The sequence below is a fragment of the Prinia subflava genome, chromosome 1 (assembly GCF_021018805.1).
Source record: "Prinia subflava isolate CZ2003 ecotype Zambia chromosome 1, Cam_Psub_1.2, whole genome shotgun sequence".
In the NCBI taxonomy this organism is placed as follows: domain Eukaryota; kingdom Metazoa; phylum Chordata; class Aves; order Passeriformes; family Cisticolidae; genus Prinia; species Prinia subflava.
In genome coordinates this window covers 121,981,353-122,001,453 of record NC_086247.1, presented here as the reverse complement: position 1 = coordinate 122,001,453, position 20,101 = coordinate 121,981,353, and the positions used below count along the sequence as shown (strand labels likewise).

The following is a 20,101-nucleotide window of genomic DNA, read 5'->3' as shown; positions in this document are numbered from 1 at the left end:
AATGTCCCACATGGTTTAAAAAAAATAATTGTGAATGCCTTCGAAACCTGACATTTCAACTGGGAACATAGCTGATTGAATAACAACAAAAAAGCAACAATCACATGAGGACGCTGCAGTCATATGATTTTTTGCACAGTCAGTCATAGCTTTGACTTCGATTTATGCTCCCCCTTGTTTCTGCCAGATAATGAGTGCTTAGTTTCAACAAGCCTGTACCCCTAAGGCTGTTGCTGTCACCCTGATCCTTGGCTGGCAGCAGGAGTGAGGGTTAGCTCCAGCCAGCAGGATGCTGAAGTATGGATTCCACACATGCAAGAAACACAGGACTGGACATTAGAGCCTGCATTACTGAGAGAAATGATGGCTAGGGTGCTCTGGGTAATGGTAATAACTTGTACAGTTAATATAAAACACTAGAAAAATAGAAGAAACTACCAAAAAAAAAGTAGTCATAGTTCTAAAATCCCTTTCCATTGGGCAATGTCTTCATTCTGTTGACAGTGCCTTGGAATTATGGACTTCCACCTGCCCTGCCCTAAATAAAAATGGTTTGCTGTTGCCCAGCTCACTGGTTTCTGGCTAGCAGTGTCACACTTACGAGTGCTATTCTTTGGGAGCACTGAAACTGCTACTCAGTTCTCTCGAGGACTGTACTTGGCTCTCTGCCTTGCCATCTTACCAAAGCTTGTTCTCTGCTGCAAACAACAGCAAGAAACTTCACAAGGCTGCCAGGCCTTCAGTGAAAATCAGCTGCTGCACTGCCTGTAGAAGAACACCTGGGCTGGGGAAGCACACTGAACCTGAATTTGAACCACTAGGTGCAGTGTTTGCCAAACCACGCTGCTCCTCTGGAGCCACTGGTTATATACCTCATTTTCAGACTGGGCAGCAAAGCCTATTTTTTATTTATTACTACAATCCGTAAAGTTTATACAATCATCTGTGTGTGGATCATGGCAACTTGGGAGCTAAATATTGAGTGGCCATCACCACACAGGGGCTGTGATGGCACCTCTAGACGTGGTTGGATTGGATAGGTACCCACTAAATATTTAAATTACATTTTCCTTAACAATCCACTCTGATCAGGAGCCAAGTCAAGAAATTTGTTTGAATTGGCCATTTTCCATTTAGTTTAGAGTTGTTGCCCAGCACATGGGGTGAGCTATATGGTTAAGTAGTGATGGGTTCATCAAATGCAGTGAGCTGTTGCAGTAACACTTGCAAATCAGGCCGGGGCAAGAGTTAATTTGGATTTCTGGAAATAAGTATTCCTAATTTAAAAACAAATTAAGTACAAAAATTGATCACAGTGCAAAACTAGTATAAAAATGCCTGTGGGGTGAATGGTGTGGCTCCAAACAGGTCTCTCAGAAATCCCAGGCAATGCTGAAAGCAAAGGGAGTGAGTCATAACCACATGAGCTGAAAGAAGCTGAAGACAAAATCATGCATCTCTGCTTAATTCCATCACATGATGAGTCCCGGGGCCCTTCATTTAATCGCAGAGCAGAGCGGCGGAGAAACTCCATTCTCACCTCCCGCCTGAGGCCGGAGCAGTCTCCGTGCGCTGCTCCTCGGCAGGTGCTGGGCAGTGCTGGGCAGCCCAGGATCCCCGGAACCATGAGCCGTGCTGGCCACCCCCTCGGACTGCTGCTCCTGGCCCAGGCCCTGCTGTGCGCCGCCGCCACACGTGAGTGCTTCCCTGCACCCCTGCACCCCTGCATCCCTGCCTCCCTGCACCCCTGCATCCCTGCATCCCTGCACCCCTGCATCCCTGCACCCCTGCATCCCTGCATCCCTGCATCCCTGCATCCCTGCATCCCTGCATCCCTGCTTCCTGCCCCGGCCCCTTCCATGTCCCAGGCCAGCGCAGGAAAAGCGCTGCTCCGAGCACCTGAGGTGGTTGCTGGAGCAGTGCCCGTGACCCGGTAGGCGACAGCCAGTTCCACCCCAAGGTTGCTGGGCTCTGGGCAGAAAAGCTGCCCAAGCTGGAGAAGTGTGCTGAGAACTGCTCAGTAATCTGCTCCCTGTGCTCCACAGGTCCATGGCACTGACTGGAGCTAAACCTTGGCCCTTGGCAGCAAACTCTTAGCAATACTTCCCCAGTTCAGGCATGGCTGAAACAGCAGATGCAGAATGGACTTTGCACAGTTGGCTTGGCTCAGCTGTGGCTGAGAGAGGCCAGGTCAGAAGCTGTGCTCCTCACTGGGACACTTGGACCTGAGGATCCCTAACCTCAAGGAGCCCAGTCAAGGAATTTGATCTGCAAGCCCCAGTGCGCAGGGAGTGGGCTGATCTGCTTCTTTGCAGGCGCGCAATTCGACCCAAGTCTTAGGATGACTCTCTGAGCTCAGGGCTGGGAATGTAGAAATGGGATTTTAAGCTCAAATTCCAGATGGAATGGAAATTGAAATGTATGAGATGTATGAAAAATTATGGAAATTGAAAACCTTAAAAACTGAAGTGCATCTGAGCATTCATCTAGCCTTGTACGTGCCTCCAATGGAGAATAGTACTGCATGTATAACTGGGCAGGTCAGGACACTTTCCCAGCTTTTGATGATTTATAGCATTTATAGAACTGCCTCTGTCAGATGCAGTCATTATATTTTACAGTTTTTACTAGACTTCTTCCATCTGTTCATGCATTTGGTTTTCATTGCAAGACGTGTAAATTTTTGGGACACAAAAAAAATTTCACACCTTAATTGTACCTTATGTGAAGAAGCACCTTTCATGTGCTTGGAACCTGTAACCTGCTGGTTTCATTTGATTCTCCTTAGCTTTTGTACTTCCAGCTTCTTCCTCCATGCTGTTCATGATTCTGTTTTTATATTCTCCTCTGTCACCTCTTCTCCAGGCTTCAAGACATAGTCTATTTAGCTGTTCCTCATATGGAAACAATTCTTTCCCTTTGTAGCGTCCTCGTCACCTCTCTCTGTGTTTTTTCAGTTCCTTTATAGTGACTGAGCTGCAGAGAACAGAGCACACAGTACTCAAGACATGGCATTATAAAATGCTGTAATGATGTTCTCATCTTTGTTCTCTATCCAGCCTTTTCCCAGGTTTTCAACTACCAATGAGTACTGCATTCAAAACTGTAAAGCTGCAAGATCCTGTTTCTGAGTTTAGAGCTAGTTTAGAGCCCCTCATTCTCAAAGTAAGGCTACATTTAACTCTGTTGAATTTCATAGTTTTATTCTTGAGTCATCGAGTTTCATACAGTCCTCGCCTCTATTACTTTAATGCAGTCTTCAGCAGATTAAAGAACTTCGCTGCTTACCTGTTTTTTTCATTATGAACATTTTAAATTATTTTAACAATGGAGAAAACTGGGCACTTATTCATAGCTTTTTTTAATATCCTAACTAATCATTTATTCATGTGAAATGCTTCATTCTTATTCCATGGTAACTTAATTGCTTTATGTTCCTTTAGCAAGGGACCTCATCAAGTGCTGTCTGGAACTCGAGCAGACTGTAACAAGCAGGTCAGCCTTGTTCCCATGCTCTCTGTCTCCCTCGCAAAACTCAGAATATGTTTGTGAGCAATGCGCTCCTTTTATGGCAAATCATATTAATGTACTCTACCTACTTACTCTGTTCTTCACTGCTGTTCCTACCAGCTTCTCCAACTTGAGCCCCAAAGGGTTTTTTAATCCTCTAAATCTTCCCTGGAAGTGTTTTTAAAAACTGTCATCACATTTGCCAATTTTTGTTTCTCAGTCACTGAAGCAGTGTTAAGCAAGATGTTACATGCTATGGTTAATAGCTCATTTATTTCACTCTTGAATAACTTCCATACTTGGGCCATCCTATCTAGACAACTTTGTCATTTTGTTGATTTGTTCTATAATTGAGGATTTTGTGCCAACACTTCATTTTGAGAGATATTCTATGTCACTGTAAAAAAAATTTCTATAACAGAAACCCCCTGTGCTCTTCCCTTGTGAATGAAAATATAAACCAATTGACCTATTTGAGTTTTGTGCTAACCCTTTACCTTTCCTGAATGCTTCTTTTGCATCTACATCATCTTTTGGCCCTATACTTCCTGGCAAGCTTTCCCACTTAGTTTATATTTGGGGGAAAAATTAATTTGTAGGTTTTATTTTTTTGCAAGCTGTTCCTCAAATTCTTTTTTGTCCTGCTTTATTATATTTCTATACATAACTTTAGAAAGTTTATGTTACAGTCTGGTGCCATTCCATCAGCCTTTTTACTTCTAATACACTTTTATTCCCTTTAGCTGTGTCATCTTTCTATTTCTGCTGTCCCAACATTGGCTCTCATTCTCTCTTTCATGGCTAATACACTTTCACAGGAAATACTGAACTTGTCTTTGCTGCATTTGTCACTAAAATGAAAGCCAGAATGAGAAAGAAGAAAGTCAATCAAAGTATATGATCTTTTCCCCTATGAACACCTCACCAAAACTATTACAGGAATCTGTTCCTTGGAGCATAACATTACTCTGTCTATTTTGAACTGAATTGCTCTAATTTTGGTTCTGACCAACATCTGTTCTTGAGTGGTTTTCATTGTTAAAAAAGAAAAACGTTAAAGCTTTTTGTTCCTTTAAATTCACCAACTGAAATTCTTCAGTTCCATGTGTTAGAGAAACTAGTGCAGAAGTCTTTCCTAATCTGAAAAAAAATCTTTGTCCTGAACCTTTGAAATGTTCTATATTTGACTGAAATAAACAAAGCACATAAGAGAGGCAAATAAATACCTAAGCAGCTTGTGATTTAGAAGCTGTGACAACAGCTATTTACTGGACTAGAAAATTAATTCTAAATTCAAAGATTGTTAATGAAAACTCAAAAATGACAGCATTTATAAAATTAAAAGTGATCCAGCTATTTTTGATAAATTGAAGATTTGGGAAAAAAACAATGATTGAAAAGTTTTGATCTGACAAAAGCAAAACATTTTTGTTCATTAAATAATTTTTTGATAAAATCAAGGAGAATAGGAAAAATAAATAACAAAAATTATGTAGCCATTTACTTTTAAATGAGACATTATTTTAATGATACCTAAAGTGTAATTGAACTTGCTAAGCCTTTGTGAAGTACTTTTATAGTTGCTAATTTGTTTTTTTCCTGAGCAAAGTTTCTGAACGACAACATTACCAAACTCTTCTTCTGACCAAGACTCAAAACAATACAGCATGTGATACAGGTCGCTAAGTAAATACCAGTCATAATATTATGCTTGCTTACATCAAAATATATTAAATCTGCAGGAAAGACTTGATTCAAGTGATTTAAGTAAGACTGCAGGGAGTTCCTGTAGGGAAAAAGACTGTGGGAGATTGTGTCTCTGCATGCAAAATCTGTTCTTTTCCTCAAATTGTTCAGTCCTCAGGACCGAGGGAAGAGCTACCAGCATCAGCTCATAGTGGAGATGGGACTGGCCAAGGGATATTCTTCCTGCCCAGCAGAAACCTCACTGGGCAATAAAACACCGAGAGAAAGCAGCTCCTGCCCCTTCTTCTGAGCTGCTTCTCTGATTCTCTCTCGCAGTAAAATTAGGAGCCACCCACCTCTAAAGACTGTGCTTAAACTAGCTACACCTGCTCTGTGTCTTCTCCAAAGCTTGGAGAAATTCCAACAAAACCGGTTAGGTTACAGCACACAGGGTAATTCTTCCCCTTCTTACAGGTCTCTGCATTTTCCTTGAAGTCATCTAGAACTTTGTTGCACTTGGGTATAAATCTCAGTAGCATTCTGCATCAGCTGTACCTCTACAATAAAGCCATGGAAAGCAGAAAACCTAACTCCCTTTATGTTGTGACAGAATGGCACAATCAGCAGTTACCTTACCTGATTATCATGGCAGAGCTCTCTAAAGCCCCCAGGCTTTCATGGAATTGTGCCCATGAGCCCTCGTATTAATATATTTCTATGGCATCCTACAGAGGCCAACATGTTCCTACAGGTTACTTGGGTCTTTATGTTGCTTTCCACTATGTGTCCTTTGTGACAGAAAGAGGGATCCTAGAAGCCTGGGAAAAGTTTGAGCCCATCATTTGTAGTAATATGAGAAGAAAGATGTTATTGAAGTTATTTAATATCTGAGCCATTTTAAAATAAAAGGCATGAAGCTAATATGTTATTGTTGTTATATTATAAACACATTGAATTTACTATTCAGCTCTAAAATTCCTTTTCTGGAAATACCAGCTTCTGTTATAATTGGTTCCACCCCTCCCACCCAAACCACCAGCCAGCTCACCAAAGGAGCTGCACTGGGTCAAAACTAATTCCTGGCACAACTTCCACTAGAGCACAACTCAGACACAGAATTAATTCATCCTGTTAGCCTTTTACTCGTAGATTTATTACCAGGCAAAGCAGTCAGAAATCAAGCAACCTCTGTGCAAAGAGCCTGACTGTGGCAGGGTTATGTAAATTCTTGCAAACCATTGCTCTGATATGGTCAAAACATTGTCGACATTTTTTTCTTTTTCTGGGAAGTTTGCAGTACTGCAAGTAGAATAAAAATGTCAGTCTGACAGTGGTGGAATTGTCTTTGTGTTAATTATAGTTCATGTGTTTATAGCTGCAATGATAAAATTCCATCATTTTTCTACGGGTGGAAAGTTTTCTACCAGTACATAATTAAAGTTCAGCACAAGAGTAATGTTTTTATAGAGTAGTAGGGGAAATTGCACTACATTTACACTGATGTTCGGTTTTCTCTCTAGGGTATCAAGATGTGTTGAGCCATGGAAGCACTTCTCCTGTCACATCCTACAAGAAGCTACAAGGCTGGTCTAGTGATCAAAACAACTGGAATGAAAAACTTTATCCTTTCTGGGAAGAAGGAAATCCCAGATGGAAAGACTGCTGGAAAGGTGATAGCATGTACTTATTTCAAAAACACTTGAAAAACTGGCCAGAAAATCCCCCTCAGTGCAGAGTGCAGGTGCTAGAGTGCATTTTCATAGGGGCAGTATCCACTGCTGCACAGAACAGCAAGTTAGAGATGATCGGGTTTGATACATTCCCAGTGGGTTGTCTGAGGAAGCAGAACAGTGAGTTATTACACAAAATGCTTTCCCATTATGACTAATCTCAGACATTAATACTTATCAAGAAGTATTGCTGGTCGGGGCTCCAGCACAATCCATTATGTGAAAGCTGCCCCGGAGGACAGGCAGCTTCTACTGCTACCTCGGTAAGGCACATGGGCTTCAGATTGACAGCCCCAGCAAAGAGCATGTTTATTGTCACCTGCTCCGAGCTGAGAGCCAAGGACTATCCCTGAAGAGAAAGAAACATTTTCTCCTTTGAAATATATTGACCCCCACAGGTAGAAAACGATATTCTTAGCTCTTGGAAGAAAATTAACAGCAGAGCAGTAAGTGATCTGGGAGGACACACTGAGTCCCTCTGATTGTTTGAAGTTGGGGTTTTGGTAAGAACACAAGTGACTTAGGAGCACGAAAGCCCTTAGAAACAGAGTAACCAATAAAGCATTTCCATGTCAACAGTGCACAGTTGATGGCAGCTCCTGCTCCCATGCACCCTTTACTGCAGTGAAGACCAATTTTCTTTTCTACAGGCGGAAGGGTGACAGCCAAACTGGACAGTGACAGCCCAGCACTGGTAGGATCCAACGTGACCTTTGTTGTGACTCTCCAGTTTCCCAAGTGCCAGACAGAAGATAATGATGGCAACATAGTATACAGGAGAAACTGTACCCATGGTAGGTAATGGCAATGTCCCTGCACCACACTCACATCTGCCTGGTGCTGCTGTACGTGTGTCACTGAGCTTTGAAAGCATCACAGGCACACCCAGGGAACTGCACCCGTGCTGGATTTAACTGATAACACCTACCTGTGCATGCCTGTGCCTGTGCCACACCACTTTCTTTCCTGAGAAGATCATGTGGTATTTTTAGTGCTCTGCCCCACTGTATACAGACTGACCAGGTCCTTTGAGACTGACCATCATTATAAACTTGAATTATAAACTTCCCAAAACAATCACGTAATCTGACTTCTCAACAGAACTGTTACTGCTTTTCAGCTCAGGCACAATGCTGCACAGTCACACTGTTTTCTTTCAAACTTATAAAGCTGCCAATTTATAAAATTGAGGGTTTTTTTCAATTATGAATTGTAGAATTCAGTAACTGTATTTGCACAAAAGAGTAAATCCCACACTTCCACATTTTAAGAATTAGAAGACAAACAAATATTTAAAAATCAAGCAATATTTTCCTCAGAAAATCACCATTTTTCATCTTATTTATTACTACATGGAGAAAAAAGCCTATCATAATTCCAGTGTTTTAAGCTGCTGGATCTAGAACAACACATGCTGTTGTACCTTTCCTCCTCTGAATGCATAAATGTTCAGCAAATATTTTACTGATCAAAGTAATTTTCATTTCAAGGCATATCAGCAAGTCTTTTGTCAGTCTATGTTCCAGTTAACTGTCTAATATTTTGTTAGCACTTATATCCGTACTCTACTTAATATCTGCTGTGCTGTTTGGGGAGGAAACTTCCTATTTAGTATGCAGAAAATGACAGAAAGTCATGTCTAAGTTATTTAAAGATGCCATAGAAAACTTTTCTCACAAAACAAATGAAGTCACTTCCTTACAGTGCTTTCACAGCCACTCTTTGTACTTAAAATTTTGAATTCTGCTTGCCAAATATTTACGTATCCCCATTATCCTTGGCGAAACAGCAGCATCCTGTGTAGTTTTTGGGCAAGCACTTCTAAATTGTGTCTGGCCCAAGAGACAATAAAGTATTTTTTAAACTTCTTAATAAAATAGCACCAAGACAGAATCATTTTGTGTTTACATTAAAACCAAACAAAGCACAACCTCAGAAGAATCAATGTCAGTCTAAAAATACCCCACTTCACCTATTGTTTAAATGCAGTTAACTGCTGTAACCTGCAGTTCTTGCCTCCTGTTTCCTGACTCTCTGCACATTTCCCAGTTGACCAGAACATGTCCTATTTCTATCCTTAGATCCTCCAGCTTCCATGGATCAGCAAGTCTATGTCTACAACTGGACTGAATGGACTAACAACTGTGGCTGGGAAAACTGCACAAGCAACCAGAGCCACAATGTATTCCCAGATGGACGTCCTTTCCCCCATCACCCTGGCTGGAGGAGAAGGAACTTTGTCTATGTGTTTCACACTTTTGGTTAGTGCTGCAACATATGCCTTGGTTGGGCTGATGCTGCAAATCTTATATTCTCTTTGTACACAACTCATTAGTCTAGTATGTTTTACTAAAAGCACTTTAAAATGATTCCACACTCTCAAGTGGAAATACTGAATTAATTCCCCACTTTCCCAGAGAGGCCAAGCAATTATGGACCAGAAAATTCTCTTTAAACCTGCATTCACAATATTACCACTGAAGAAAATTAATTTCCTTTTGGTAGTATTCAAGATCTTTTTCTAGGAAAACAGAGAGTCTGAGCAGGTCAGTCAGACAATTTATTGACAGCTCACTGCCACTTAAGGCTTTTAGATTTAAGAGAGAACACAGTGCTGTGTATCACCAGTTTAACAGTGCAGCACTTCTGGTCTCTAGGGAAGTGAGAACTGCCACTGGCTGTGCTGCTGCTCTGGTCACAGATGCTGATTTTCAGTGTTTCCTGCTCCTGAGGATGTAATTGTTGGGCTATTCCTGCCATTGGCTACATACTGAATCTTAGTGCCTTCAGTTCCCCTGGCTAAATCAGTATTATTGTCAGTATCAGCATGAGTAATAATAATAATAATCATCCAAATTTTATGTGGAGGTGATACTATTTACCTACCTCAGTCAGCTGTTAAAAAGACAATCAAATAGATAAAAATGATTCTAGAGTATGAAGCAAGAGGTGCTGTATCATTTGGCTATGCTGAAAGCAAACACAAGATCACTTAAAACACCTCACACCATCCACTACATAATCTTAATGACTTAATGTAATGTAATGTAACTGCTTTGGAAAGATGTAGATGTCTTGGCAGTATGTTCTTGGACTAGTGAAATTTGGGACACCTTTTTGAAAATTTTGAAAAGCCAGAATTTATATGAGTAAACACATTGTAAAAGTATCCCATCCTTTGAAAATATCTGTCAGATTACTGGAAGACATTTCTAGACTATTCATTTTGATTTTGACAATCTAAGATTCTCAGAGACTTTGCCTCTCATAAACCAACTTGTAGCGAGGCTGAGGGGGAAAATGTTACGTTCATGTTCTGTTTCAGGTCAGTATTACCAAACAACTGGACAATCTTCAGCAAAGTTTTCAGTCAACACAACAAATATCACTCTTGGTGAACATGGGATGGCAGTGTCCATTTACAGGAGAGGGCACTCAGGATTTGTTCCGATTGCGAGAGCAAAAACCCTCTACTCTGTAACAGGTGAGTGGGCTGGAATCTGCTGTAATGAAATGCTGGGGGTATTTGGAGCTTAGCTGTTAAAAAAATTCAGCACAAGCATCATCTGGCCTGAAGACATTAGCCTGAGAAAGGTTTTTAGCATGAAAGTGGAGTCTCTGGTAAATTGCCTTGAGTAAGCTTAAGTAGCTTAAGTAACCTTTTCGTGTAGCTCAGTAGTGACCCCTCTACTTTGTAATGGAAAACTATTTACGAGAGATAATGCAATCTTCCACAGATGTCTGTGACTCCTCATTTATTCCCATATTTTTCTGGCTGTTTACTACTGATGTTCACTCCTCAGGTCATAAATCGAATTAAAGTAGAAACCTGTGTTAAAGACACCATGTTTACACCTCACGTTCTGGCTGTTGCTGTTCAGGGGCTTTGGAACTGTTTGTTGTTTGCAGCCAGGTATCTCTGCTGCAAAAATTTATTTATTTATTTATCTCTTTTTTCCCCTCCAGACAAAATTCCAGTATTTGTGAGTATGTTCCAAAAACATGACCGCAACATCTCAGACTCCATTTTCATCAAAGACTCACCAATTACATTTGACGTGAAGATCCATGATCCCAGCTACTATCTGAATAATTCTGCCATCTCCTACAAGTGGAACTTCGGAGATGGAAGTGGCTTATTTGTAGCCAGCGGTCCTAGTACATCTCACACCTACACTCTGCAAGGAAACTTCACTCTGAATTTAACTGTCCAAGCCATTATACCTGTACCTTGTAGGCCAGTAACACCCACTGCACCACCGCCCACCTCAGCAGGTAAGCATTTATCAAACAGCACTGGCATTAGGAGCTATGCTAAAACTCTATATTCTGATATTTTAAGTTAATATCTTTAGTAGTTTTAGTGTCATCATGAAAGGGCTGCAAGCCTCTGGAAACCCTCTATAAAATTGGCTTAGAGACAGAATCAATAAGCATAAACTCTTCTAGGATTCCATGGTAGGGATCACTTACACATTTAACTCCTTGCGCATCCAGTTCTACCACCACACTTACAGCATGCAAAGGTCTTCAGGTGAACATAAATGTAAGTTTGTACTATCTCTGCCACACCTGTTCAGGAGATTTTAGCCTTGTCTACTCAGGGTCATCTTCTGAGGTAAGATGCAAATTTCTAGCGAGAAAAAGGAATTTCAGAACACTCTTATAGCAAGTTCCTTTCTGGATTGCATTAACTTCTATCCAAAATTAAATGAGATTGGATTGGAAAAACCTAGTCATATTCAAAAAAATGAATTTTCCACATGGCATAACCCAGAACAGCTTTTCCACTTTTAATTTATTGACTAACATATTTCAGAATAACTTCTATTATGTTCAGCATTGGTTTATTATCTCAGAGGGTTTTAAGATCTGCAGAAGGCCTGCAGTTTCAGCTGTAACACTACTACTGTGAAATTGTAAATGTGGCTATATTTTTCAAATTTCATATTTTTAATATGTGCTCTTACCAAAATATTGAGTGAGAATGAAAAATGAAAGGAAAGATATAATTTTCACCACTTACCCTCTTCATTTTCCCACTAGCTGTAATGTAGAGCAGTGGGAAATACCAGCTTTTAAAAAAGCATTTTAAATGTTTTATTGGCCTTTGGATTTCTTATATAATTGATCTGGGGATTTTAAAGAAGTATTTAATTGTATTATACCTTGTAGTCTCCCTTTTATTTCACAGAGATGGGTGCCTAGCCAGGTGGCTTTTGGAGTGAGGCTCCCCTGGCCACTCCAGGGTTCTAAAGCTGGGCACATGGGTTTTCTTTAGGGATTATTGCCATGAGCTCCTAACACAGATGCACACATGACTGCACAGCTGCAAACCAAAGTCACTGACAGCCCATGGAATGAAGGCAGTTGGAACTTGTGGCTGTGTTCAGAATATCTCTAAGCAGAGCTTGTTCTAAAGTTGCATATATCTGTTTCTTCTTCCTCAAACAGTTACAACTGGACCATCTTCTGATTCTGACTCTTCTCCCACTGTCGAGTCAGTGGAGGATAATCCTGATGGAGGTTGCCATATTTACAGAAATGGATACTATGAAAGTAGCATTGCTGTTGTAGGTAAGGATGTGGGTCACCACCTGAACAGAGGAATGGTGTCAACAATGAACAACAATGTATGGTAGAAATAATGGTTATTTAGACACATTTTTACCAATTACATCAGATCCACAAAAAGATCCTTCTCATGGACATAGCTGAGAGTTTTAAGGATGAATGTCCAGACATCTCACTGGCTGACTGTGGTTTCTGCCTGCACTCTGCCAAGGGCTAGTTGCAGAGGTTATGGGCCCTTGCTTTCAGACACGTGAGGCTGGACCTTGGTTTGGATGCCTGCTGATGGCTTACCCCATGTGCTGGTGGAGATGTGCATTTTGTCACTCCTTTCTGTATCACCAGCTTCTGAACATGCCACAGCAAGAGCACATGGGCTGGGGAAGAGGTTTACACAAGGCTGAACTGATCTTTGAATGCAGAGACCCTTCTCATGTAGTGGGAAGTGATTTAGCAAAATAAGGAAGTAAATAACAATAATGAGGAAAAAAAAGGCAGACCAGAAAGGAGCAGCCTCACTGGGAAAGCACTGGAAAATCTCTCAGCTTTCAAAGCTTTCAAGAGCAGTGCTGAAGGAGGGAGGAAGTTATGGAAAACAAGACCTGAACTGAGCATCAGCCAAAAACTTGAGGTTCAGTACACATAGACTTCAAAGCTTGTCATGTACCCTACAGTTGATATGTGTTTCCTCTCCCAGAGGGAATCCTTGAGGTAAATATTATTCAGATGACAAGCATCCAGATGACAGAAAGTCAAGCTGAAAACTCACTGGTTGACTTTGTTGTTACCTGCCAAGGGAGGTAAGTGTGTGAATGAAGCTGTCAATCTTCCCTGTTCAAAACTAATTAGGTGCTGGAACACTCCATGCACTTAGATGCAGATGTATGAACAAAATTTGGGAACTGCAGTGCTTCTATTTCTTGATGGGAACTAAAGATAATGCAAGTCTCATTTTTAAACTATGCCAACAGAGGCTACTGCCAGGGACTCAGGATTCAGAGCAAACATCCAGTCTCAGTAAAAATAAGGAACTTATTGTGGAAAGAAACAACTTATAGTCTCCTGGCCAAGACAAGATTTCAGCACTTACAGTAAAATAGGAAGCAGTTTACTGAAATTGTAAGGAAATCCTTTCTTTTTGGCCATGAGTTTTTGACACTTGGAGTAAATGGTTGAGTCCAAGCAACTTCTTGGATGAAAAAACACTGGACTAATATTCCTAGGTCTTAGAAGACTAGAGCTGAGAGGACTAAGAAATAACAAGAAACACCATGGAAAGGCAACTGGAATACAATTAACCTCTCTTAAGGGAGTGTTTTCTTTTCCAGCACATGATACTACTTAAAAGAATCTGCATTCCTTCCTTAAAGATGTGTATTAAAGGTAAAGGACTTTATAAACTGATTAGATGCAGGTAATCCTGTAATCACCATAAAATGTTAAATGAGAAGCAAAGCAAGCAGATAATTATACAGATTGTATACATGCGTTCTATATAAAATGCACATGTACACATATACATGTATAGATATGCAAAAAATACATACAATATTAATAAAACATGCTTAAATCACTATAGTGCCAGTGATTTGAACAGGCACCAGCATAAAACTGTGCAATGTGTCTATGAACTGGGCTAACTGGGCTGCAGGACTCCACAGATGCAGTGTGCTCTCTCTTTCCATGGCAGTCTCCCCACAGATGTCTGCACAGTAGTTTCTGACCCCACGTGCCAGGTGTCCAAGAGCGTGGTATGTGACCCCATCGTCGTCACGGATGAATGTTTACTCACCATCAGGAGAGCTTTTGAGGAACCTGGGACATACTGTATAAACATCACCCTGGGTGATGACACAAGTCAAGCCCTTGCCAGTGCCCTGATTTCTGTAAATGCAGGTGAGTCCATAAAGAGCAGAGGTGGGTCGTTGGTGAAAAGCTTCTCCCTGTGGTCATTTCCCTGCAGGGGGAAAGAGCACAGGAATACAGAGAGGGGTTCTTATTATGCCTGGAAGCCTCAGCTGAGACTGCATCAGCTTGTCTGAAGTCCATACAAAGATAAAATGATGATTATTCCCCTGGGAAAATTTTAGCTGTTAGATCTTGGTTTGACTTCTGTTTATAATCCAGTGAATACAGTAATTATACAAACTATTCAGTATCACAGAATATGAACAGTTCCTAAGCCATAATGTAATTTTCCTCAGAAAAATGTTGGGCAGAAAAGCAGGTGGGGAACATGCCAGCCAGCCCACTCCACACATGGAGAGATTGCAGAAACAGAGGGGAATTCAGCTCACCTGAGACAGAATCGAGGTCTGCAGCACAGTTGGCTGCCCTGGGCCTTCTTAAATGCCCATGGGCCTTGACATGGTTTCTATTTCTACATGAGGATAAGATGAATCATGTTCTGGAATGATCTGTGTAAAATCCAGTGACTACAGAATCTACCCAGGGTAATTGTTTCCAAAGAGGAGTTTTACCTTTGGTTGGATAAGTATCCTGTGTCTATCTCATAGCTATCAAAGCAGTCTTTGACAGAACCAGCTATTAAACTCAGCCTCAGTCAGAAGTCTAAAAGATCGTGCTGCCTCTCTGCTCCCACTTCATTGCCCTCCTGACTTCCTATTACAGCATCCTAGTGACTCGTCTGAACTCTGTAATTACTATCAGCCAAGAAATGGACTCTTTGCAGTCATTTTCCATGCTATTTTTTGATGATTTTATTTAATCTAGGTGTAAGTTTATCTGTACTGAAATCAGTTCATTATGAATAAGGCACAATGCCTGATCTCTAAGTGCATTCTGGCTCCTAAAGGTGAAACTAAGCATGCAGAAGGGTTTTTCTCAACTGTGTTCAGAGACTAGCTTTAGCCCAATAAAGCTGGTCTGTCCAGGTTTCTTCCAGAGGGCAAAGCTGAGTTGTACTTCGAGGCTTCTGCTATAATCAAAGCAGAATTAGGATCTAAGAGAGGTTGCTGCTTTAAGTCATCTTCTGGATGAGCCCATCTAATTTTGTCAAACAGTTTATCCTATAGTCAGTGTAAACATTTTCCCAGCATAACAAATGGCAAGGATCAAATTAGCTTCACCTTGTGGGGTGCCCACAGGGCCCTTCATTCCCCTCCAAGCTGGAAGGGTAGCCATGTGTCTGAGGAGCAGAGCTCATAGGAGAAAACTGGCAAAGCACAGCTCACACTCTGGTGGAATGGAGAATTACATGGATTGGAATGTGAAAGCATCACCTCCTGCCAGTCACTGACCTCCAATGCTTAGCATAGTAGAATTACTAACAGTACTTCAATGCATACAGCAATAAGTAAAAATGGCATTTTCTTTGGAAAGTCTATCTCACTGTAAAACAGTGGCTAACTTTTAGTCAATCTACTTTCTGAACTACAGGAGCATCATCTGGAACAACAGAAGGTGTCTTTATCTTCCTTGGCTTGTTGGCAGTGTTTGCTGCCATTGGAGCATTTGTCCTTTACAAGTAAGTTGCTAGTTTCTATGATTAAAAACAGTTCAAAGAACTGTCAAAATATTATTTAAATCAATTTAAATTTGCTTTAGCTACATTTTTGTTACTTTACACTCACAAATATTCTGGCAAATATTCAAGAAAATGAGATTACTGGTATAGGCCACAAAACCATTGGAAAACGTGCAAATGTTAAGAACTTTCAGAAAAAAAATTACATTCTGTGCCCATAAGTACAAACAGTAATACTAGCAGGTCTGGGAACTTCATGTAAGCAGAAAGCAAACTCAAACTGCATAATGGGACTTATATATGCAGTGAAACCAAACAAATTCTTCATTAAATAACTGATGAATTAATTCTCTGGGGAAAAGTTTTTGGAATAAACTACCTGCAGGCCAGTAGTTAACAGAAGCACATGTTGCTGCATTATTAGCTTGGAAGTTTCTCATGAGACTTTGAGACTGCACGAAGACTCCTGAGTTGAGTGTATGCTCACCCCTCCCAGTGAGTGGTGAGAAACACACACTTTCATGGAGCAGCAGCACTCCAGTACTCCTTCTCCCTAACCAGGCTCCTGCCACCACTGCTGACCTATACCTATACACTGCCAGACATTAGATGGGCTTGAACTGGGAAGGAGCAGAGAGAATGCATGATGGACACATGATTAGTGCTTTTATGCACTGGTCACATGCTAAATGTGGACTCTCCTTTCAGTGTCTTTCAGTAACTAACTCTGCCCATTCCTTGCAGGAGATACAAGCAATACAAGCCTATTGAGAGGAGTGCAGAACAAACAGAGAAAAAGGAGGGATTCACTGCTTACTTCAGCACTTTCAAAGCCATTTTCTTTCCTAATAGCACTGAGAGAAATCCTCTGCTGAAAAGTAAACCAGGCATTGTATAAACCTTTAGTATAACATTGACTATTAGATTAAGTACAGGACCTGTATCTGAACTGTACTTTAATGGGCTTTCCTCTTGTTATAAAAAAACCCAGGGAGTAAGGTGAAAGCACATATAGATGGGATGGTAACTTTTGGGGCTTGGTGCAATTAGCAACATTAAAGTAGTCCTTTGTAGAAAAACAAGGGGGTAGTTTTAAGCAGTTGCTGTTCTTGCTTGTGATGTAGGATACACTCTTCTGAATTACTAATACCCCCCATCCTGCACTCTTATCTGGCTTTTCTTATTTCTAAGGTTAACACCCTGCAAAATTAATCACATCCATAATCTGGAAAGCAGGGGGGAGAGAGGTTAATTAAAAAAAGAAACAAACAAACAAACGAGAGAGAGACAAAAACCTAACAACCAACCAATTTGTAAACACTCAGTTTTTATTGCTACTTACTGCCTTAGCAGGATTCATGTCTTTGCTGTAAAAGAGACATGGGGGGCAGGCACGTGTTATGTCTGTGGAATGAAACGTGCCATGGCCTATTCCCAGGCACTGGCACTGAACTGCTGCCACTGTTGCACTGCTCAGGAGGTCCTAGTCCAGACTGGCCCCAGGCGGGCCAGCTCCCCACCAAGCAAACCCTAGATTCTGGGAACCACCAGAGGCACAGCCCCCCACTGGGAGTTTGGCAGCAGCCACCCTGTTTTCCAGGGTTCAATAGCATGGGTGCAGCTCATCAAATGCCAGTTGGCCTCAGGGCCAGTAAACAGGGCTGGACACACTTAGCTTCCCACTGGACATGGCTACCAGTGCATGAGTCTCACTATAAACTAGACCACAGACAGCCCAGCAACAAGATGAGGCCCATCAGCTTGGCTCTCCCTGCTCAAAATTTGAGTCCCATATCAAATTCTGAGTTTTTCAGAATTCAGCAGCAGCAACTGCTGATGCTGCCTTTGCCTCCTTTGCTTCCATTGGTCTTGAGACACTGGACTGGCACCACAGCTCCCAAGGGGGCAGATATGATCCACGACCAATGAAGGGTCAGCAGAACAAGGGGTCTAGCAGGAAGGGGTGGCATTCAACTGCCCTGTCCTCTTTTCATTTCTGTCTTTCCTGCTGTAAAGAGACATTAATTTCTGCTTGCTCCTCCATCACTCTGACCACTAAATGAAATAAATGAAAACCCCAAGATAAATAAAACACTCTGCTCCAGATTCTGCTTTTACATGACACACCTTAGAAAATGTAAACTCATGTAAAATCAATGTGCCTTCACTTGTTCACTCTAGCTGCAATTCTGTTAAAAGAACTCATTCTGAGGCCTTCCACAAGTGACCTGGCCTCGTAGCCACACATGCTCATCACTCAGCATCCCGGCATTTCACAGTGTGAGACCAGCACACACTGCTGAAGGCTGGCTCATGGGATGATGAGAAAAGGAGAGCATCTTATTTGCAGAAAGGGAAGACGTTGCTAAAAAGTTTCACGGAGATGATCAAACAGACAAAAAATTCTTTATAGTTCATGTTTCATAAAACTCCTGCTGTTAGTAAAGGCTATAGCCAAAATGGAGGCTGGGAAAATGACCTTACACAATCCATTTCCAAACACTGAATTCTTTGAAGATCTGTATTTCAATATAATTAGCTTATTTACCAAGTCTTGAAACATCTCTGATACATACTGTTTCCTGTTCCTCTGGCAATATATAATTATAAACACACTTTCCTACTATTTTAGCAGATCTTCCAAATGCTTATCATTTGTAATCTGAATCTAGTCTTCACTGCCCCTTCCCAGTATGCACAGACACCTTTCAATGACTTAAGGATATTAAAAAAAATCCAGATTTCAACATACCTGTGAGATTAGTTCCTTAGCTCTAAAATTCAACAGCCTCTTTTCTTTATTATTTCCAGGTTCTCCCATTATTTTAATTCTTCTGTGGCTGCTTCAGTTATATTATTAAAAGCAGTGTATTTGCTATTGTTCCATCTTCTTTATATGTAACATCCTATTGTCTAAGAACTAGCACCTCAAATTATTTTCTGACTTAAACAGGAAACACATTTTCCTCAAAAATTACTGTCTAAGTGTTATGTCCTCTGTTATCAGTCAGGCAGGACTGTAATTTGTATTTGTTGCTCTAGCTTGAGGCAGGACAAGGGTTTAGTAGAAAGCTTAAGTTGACCTGTAATGATGCATGAAAATATAAAATCTGTCACAGCTTAGGATCAGTGAAGATGCAGGCTACCACCTCGGCTACACGCAGAAAACATCTTGTTTCTGCAAAATGCTGAATCTTAGATGCTCAGAGACATCTTAAGCTTTTGCACAGAGAACAGCTTTCAGGCATACAAACGTTTTTATACTTTAACCTAAGTATTAGGAGTATCTTGCACTATCTCCCTTTAAGTGTCATGTCAGAATACTACATTTTTATATTAGGATTTTGCCTTTTCAGCTGTAACTTCTATTTCATACATCTTTACTTTTATACAATGGAATTTAACTGCTGCACTGACAAATAAACCATGTAATGATTTTAAAGAGTTCACTGTTTTTTCTCTGAGAAACTGTGAGATAAGCAGCTGGATGAATTACCCAATTATTGATCAAAAGGGTGTCTACTTTCATAAAACACAGGATTTGCCTTACCCTCAGTTCACACCTGGCTCTACCATGGGTTATAGAGCTGATTTAGCAGTCTCCCTTCAAGTGTACTCAGAGCAATGGCACCACAAACCTGAGAAGCAAGGAGACTTTCTTAACACCCAGATGACACCATTTCAGAACAGATCAGGATACAAATGAACTTCATGTCCTTCAAAGGCAAGAACAGCTGACAAACAACAGATTTGTGAATGTCAGCAAATGTCACAAGACAGGTTTCAGGCATTCACTTTGGAGAAATAACATCAAGAATGACATCAAACATAAATGCACATTGTCTTCATAGAAAGAACATCTTTTCAACCATGTCTTCAAGAGAAACAGAAACATCAGTTGGGTAGCAAGTTTAAGAATTACTTTAAAAATTGAGCTGTTATTTCAAAGCACTTGTTATGCTCCCCCCCTTTTTTCTTGAATATTTTTTAAAGCACAAAAGGCTCATCAGATGTGGCGCTTTTTTCTTACCAAAAGTATTTTTAAGCTGAAACATTTAAGGCTAAAAATCACCAGTCTCTGAAATAATGGTAGAGGAATGAAACAAAACTTTGCAAG

The 20,101-nt window shown here is 40.8% G+C and overlaps 1 protein-coding gene across 1 annotated transcript; it reads left to right on the top strand.

Annotated features, from left to right (window-relative positions):
* Positions 1-1,419: 1,419 nt before the first annotated feature.
* On the top strand, positions 1,420-19,429 carry GPNMB (glycoprotein nmb). Its single transcript, XM_063410582.1, has 11 exons — positions 1,420-1,695; positions 6,717-6,866; positions 7,577-7,720; positions 9,008-9,187; positions 10,252-10,410; positions 10,893-11,201; positions 12,381-12,503; positions 13,195-13,297; positions 14,188-14,393; positions 15,897-15,984; positions 16,729-19,429. The coding sequence occupies exons 1-11, from the start codon at positions 1,452-1,454 to the stop codon at positions 16,880-16,882; spliced, it is 1,860 nt and encodes a 619-aa protein (XP_063266652.1). The 5' UTR covers positions 1,420-1,451; the 3' UTR covers positions 16,883-19,429.
* The last annotated feature ends 672 nt before the right edge of the window (positions 19,430-20,101 follow it).